This window comes from Cryptomeria japonica, chromosome 8 (assembly GCF_030272615.1).
Source record: "Cryptomeria japonica chromosome 8, Sugi_1.0, whole genome shotgun sequence".
Classification (NCBI taxonomy): domain Eukaryota; kingdom Viridiplantae; phylum Streptophyta; class Pinopsida; order Cupressales; family Cupressaceae; genus Cryptomeria; species Cryptomeria japonica.
The window spans coordinates 432,587,566-432,592,650 of record NC_081412.1 but is presented as its reverse complement, the minus strand read 5'-3'; the positions used below and the strand labels follow the sequence as shown (position 1 = coordinate 432,592,650).

Sequence of the window (5,085 nt, the reverse complement as noted above, 5' to 3'; positions counted from 1 at the left end):
GCAGGTAGATCCATGTCATCCTTTTTACCCCATACGTCAGCGGGGTCAGAAAGGTTTGGAAAACACCAACCGTCCTCAGCAACCTCTTCTTCTTCATCTTATCTTTCCTTGCCGGTGAAATAGCCAGAGCAAGTAGGGGAACCCTTTAAAAGAACTGGGTCACCCAAAATCCAGCCAACCAGAATCACCTGGAGCCGGAGCCGGAGAGGCACCGCCACCTGCAGGCCACCTAGAGGCAAAGCCGCTCCGAAATAAAGAGGCTGAGTGGTGACGTGGAAAGTCTCTCCCTCCCCAGAATGGCGGCGAAAAAAGATTCAATCTTTTATCTTCATGGTAACTTAAATCTTACAAAAATTATAAATTTTCAAATAAACTAATAAATTTGATCACAAATCTCATCATACAGTGAACATCTGAACGCAAAATACTCTCTTCTTGATTCATCATTTATCCTTCAATAACAACCTCCCTCTCAGCTTCATTAATTATTTTTCTTCCCAAATGCAATCCTTCTTTGATCATATCACCTTTTCAAATGCAACGAATAAAACCAACCTTATCTTGATCCAAGTTTCCCTGAAAATTCTCTTCGAAATTCAATTTACACCAGTCTTCTATCTTCTTATCAACAATCACTCCGTTAAAAAGGGATCTCCATTACAGATATCATCGATCTCTTCAAGATTCAAATTACAGCTGGAACAACATCCTCTTGGAATGATATTGTGCATTGTAAATTTAAAAACCAGAACCCAAATTTTTATATGATCAGGCAACAGGCCATTAAAATTGTTGGAGTCTGCGGTCTGTGTCGAGCTAAACAGAAAACAATGAAGATCAAGATGATGTTTAACACTCGCAAAACGAAATCTTCCACACAGAAAATTAATCAAAACAGTTCAAATTATACACACTCTGGTCTGCCTGCATCGAAAAATTCAATACAACGAGAGCACGAGTACAAGCTTGTTTACAATTGTGTGAGAAATCTGAATATTGCGCATTACAGGCGGTTTGCTCGTCGAAAAAGCGAGAAGAATGATTGATTTTACGCTAACAAATCATCGGAACGCAATCCAGATGAAAAAAAGATTCAATCTTTAATTTGAATGGCAACTTAAATCTTACGAAAAATTATAATTTTTTAAAATAAACTGTGCAATTCAGATTAAAAAGATTCAATCTTTATTCTTCATGGCAAATTGAACCTTGCAAAAGATCATAATTTGAAAAGAAAAACAACAAATTTGATCACAAATCTCAATACAGCAAGCATATGAATACAAAATACTCCCTTCTTGATTCATTGTCAGCAGCTGACTTATCAGTCCATTGTTACAAAATAAAAAATTAATCTCTACACAGTAAAATTATTGTGCAGATAATGTTTATCAAGGCACAGGACGCAACACTTATTGAAAAAATGGTGAATGATGCTGCCTTCTTCCACCTGCAACTGCCGGCTCTGTTTGTTCCAGAGATGCACCGCATAAGTTTCGCCCTCCATCTGCAAAAGTTTTGCTTTCCGCCACTGAATCCATTTTCTACCACTGTTGCGGCGAAAATAGCCACCGATTCTCATCCAATCGAAGGGATAAAAAGCCATGGGCGGCATAACCTGGAATCGGATCTTACTTCGACGGGAGAAATGCTGGACGGCCCGTGTAACCAGGTAAGGACCATTATAACCCCATTTATTTCCATTGAAATTTCTGGCGAATTCCTCCATGAATTCTGTCACCAGCGGATGCATTTTCTTGAAAACAAGAACAGCATTATTGAGGCGGTTCCAATGCCCTCGCTGATCCATGCTCTGGGCCCCGATCACATTTTTGAGCTTCGCCATGCTTTTCAGGATTATCACATCGCTGTCCATGTAAATTCCGCCGTACATGTGCAGAGCCGCCAAGCGGATTATGTTTGACAGATTCTGAGCGAAGGAGATCTCCCCTGGGTCAATTTTTCCGGCCTTTACATTTCTCAGCCAGGTTGCAGCGCCCGTGCCTTTAAACAGGTACATTAAATCGGGTGCCGCCGCCATTACGCGAAATCCCCTGCTCACAAAAGGATCCAGAATTTCTCTTCCGGTTTCCGAGTCCATTGATCTGGAGATTATTAGCAGGCAAGCAGATGGGTGCCATTTGAAGACACTTTCTACAGACAGGATCTCCCGAGGGCCAAAGGCCTCGGGCTTTGATATCCATGTCATGAAGAATTGAAGTGTGCAGTTGTGGAAGAAAGATTTCACCTTTGAACGAAAGTGAGAGGAAAGTGAATCAGAGTGCAGGATTTTGAAACTTGCCAGATTTTGGGTGAGCCATTTGATTCTTTCCTCTTCGCTGACATTCAGAGGAGGTTTATCTAAGCTCACAATGGGAACACTTAGTCCTCTGTATTCAACCTCTGTTTCAATCTCACTGCCATTCACATTCTGGTGGAGCTCCTTTGGAAATGAATCCCCTGTCTTCCCTGTCTGTCCTGTTTCTTCTTCAATTTGTTCTTGATGTTTTCTGGCTACTGAAACCTTCTTCTCAGAGGGAGTGGGATTACTGTGATTATTGTGGGACAGAGTAAAGTTATAAGGATTCTCTTCCCTGATAGCCTCCATGATGGGCTGCTTCTGCTTCCTTCTGAGCACAAATTTTGAGGAGTTCTGATTGATCAACCCCGAGCTGTTACGGATGCTGCCATTGACTGAAGATGAGTTGGAAATTAAATCTGACCTGGGGACAAAGAGGCTGAGATGAAAGATCAAGAAAGAGTTAAAAATGCACAAGGGGAGCAGGAGCATTCCAAGGGCAAATAAAATTAGGAACGTTGGTTTCCAAAAGCTTGAGAAAATGCCTGTTGGTGCTCCTCCATGCTTGTGGTGCTTCAACATTTTTTTTTCCTCAACTGGTGCTGCTATCCCTGACAATTTGACTGCTACTGCTGTGAGGCGGCTTTCATATCCCATCATCTTCTCCCCACGAGCACTCAAGGGGCGTATGTGAATTCTTCCCGGGAGAAAGAAAAACATTATAAAATTACATACCATTTCTCCTACATAGCATAAAAATTCAAACCAATGCTTGGATCATAAATTGCACTGACTGTGACTCTCGCATCTATTTCCACAGCATTGCCCACATCGCCATGTGTGTTTCTCATTTTGGATTCTCAATTCGTCCTCATCGTTGCCATCATAGTACACCAGTTACTGAGAATGATCACAACACACCTAATCAAATGAAGACGAAGTATTAACAACAAATATGACAGAGTACCAGCAAAACAAAGATCAATTATAGAGATTGAGACTGCAGAATTCTGTGAATAACTAACCTTTCTGCAACATAAAATAAGTTACATTGAATTATGATCCTCTCATTTTCATGGGATCAGAAATGGAAGAAATAGATTACTGCCCAACAATCAGAGCCCACATATCTCTATAGATCATATGGGTTCTATAAGGTCAATGAAACTATTTTTTCTCTCTCCACAATTGAAGGTAATGAACATGTATAGATTAACAAGACAATAAACTTACCTTTTGGTGACACCAAACTTAGTATAGTAGTTCAGATATTGCAGGCAGAGAAATAGGGCACTCCTCTTGACCAGCAAGATATTAACATGGGTAATTGAGAAATGCTGTTTCAATAGCTCTATCAAAATGTAAAGCTGTATAGGAAGAAATCTTTCTTGGAAGACTGTCTAAAGAAATCTTATTTTTAGGAGCAAAATCTTAACTGCCCAACCAGTTTTGATTAGCTGGAAGGAAATTCATTGCCCACCGTTTCAGTTCGAGATGCTCCCTTAAAGCTGAGAAAGAAATTTAATTCTAAGAGCATCACCGTCTGTTTCATCAGCTACAAATATATTGGTGTGAATGGTTTTAATCTACCCACACTAACGCCATGATTTCGTCCAACTTTTTCTGGTTTAGACATGTGACAAATTGAGAAAGATGAACTTTAAACAGTTCCAGCTTTCAATAATTGACAGCTTCCCAGCGAAGCTCTGCGTGATTGCCGAGTGATTAATGATTCCTCTAATACTTGGAATTTATTTGAAGTTGGTGTATCTGATTCTAAGTTTGAATCATCGATTCCTTATGTGCTCATCATTTAATGAATGATTTCGCTAATTGCTCAGCGATTAACGTCTGCTATAATACTGGAATTTTGATTGAAGTTGGTGTAACTGGTGCTCTTCTAAGTTTACTTCAGTTTATATCATGGAACAATTAAAAGAATATGCTTTGGAGTCGCATGTATCTTTTTATTTACTGACAATTTAATTATCATTAATTTTTATTATTCTATAAAATTATCATTTGAATGGTTTATTAATTCATCATATTTAACATAATTTATATAGTTATGTTTTTTTAATTTGTAGTTTGAAATATTTTTTTAGTGTATAATTTTTTACATATAATCTTTGTATTTTATCTTTCGTTCTCTTTCTCTCAAGTCACTTTGCACATCTTGATTTTGGTGTAATATTTCTAAGCATCTACGCATCTCCTCATCTTTACTACAATTAGCCTTTCTCATCCACTTCTCGATTTAGAAATGGATCCAAGTCTTTTAATTTATGTCATGTTTCCCGATAGTGGCCTACTTTTTGGATGTTTGAGAGGGTTGGGGATGGTAGGGACATTTTGGAACAGTCTTTGATAGAAGAGACATCTTTTTGGGTTCACTATGCTTATCCTTAGCCTCAAATGTGGTTGTGTTTAGGAAAAAAAAATAGTGTGCAGATGGACTCAATCACTAAGCATGATTGCATATTTGGATTCCTCTTAAAAAGTTGTGCAATTTCAAAAGTGAAATCCTTACTTTGATTCCCTATGCAAAATTTATGACTTTAAAAATTTTCAGGTCAAAGAAGGCCATTCAAGTAGCAACGTCATGTTTGCTATAAATACGTTGTTGTCTGAACTAATGATTTCACACTCATTCCAATTATTTTTTTGAGCAAACATGTTCTATCTAGTTGTATTTGAGTTTCTTTTGGTTATCCAAATTTTTTATTTTTATTTTTCCTTGTATGTTGGTAGTTGTTTTAGAATTCAAATGTCTTGGGGATCTTATA

At 38.2% G+C, this 5,085-nt stretch overlaps 1 protein-coding gene across 2 annotated transcripts; it reads right to left on the bottom strand.

Annotated features, from left to right (window-relative positions):
- Nucleotides 1-1,297: 1,297 nt before the first annotated feature.
- On the bottom strand, nucleotides 1,298-3,927 carry LOC131067840 (uncharacterized). 2 transcript variants are annotated; one of them, XM_058003009.2, is made up of 2 exons: nucleotides 3,325-3,927; nucleotides 1,298-3,220 (listed from the first exon to the last, which is right to left on the bottom strand). In XM_058003009.2, exon 2 carries the CDS (start codon nucleotides 3,035-3,037, stop codon nucleotides 1,358-1,360), a length of 1,680 nt encoding a protein of 559 aa, XP_057858992.2. In that variant the 5' UTR covers nucleotides 3,038-3,220; nucleotides 3,325-3,927; the 3' UTR covers nucleotides 1,298-1,357. The 2 variants fall into 2 exon arrangements, with proteins under 2 accessions (XP_057858992.2, XP_057858991.2); XM_058003008.2 differs by having other exon boundaries at nucleotides 3,533-3,927.
- Nucleotides 3,928-5,085: the final 1,158 nt, after the last annotated feature.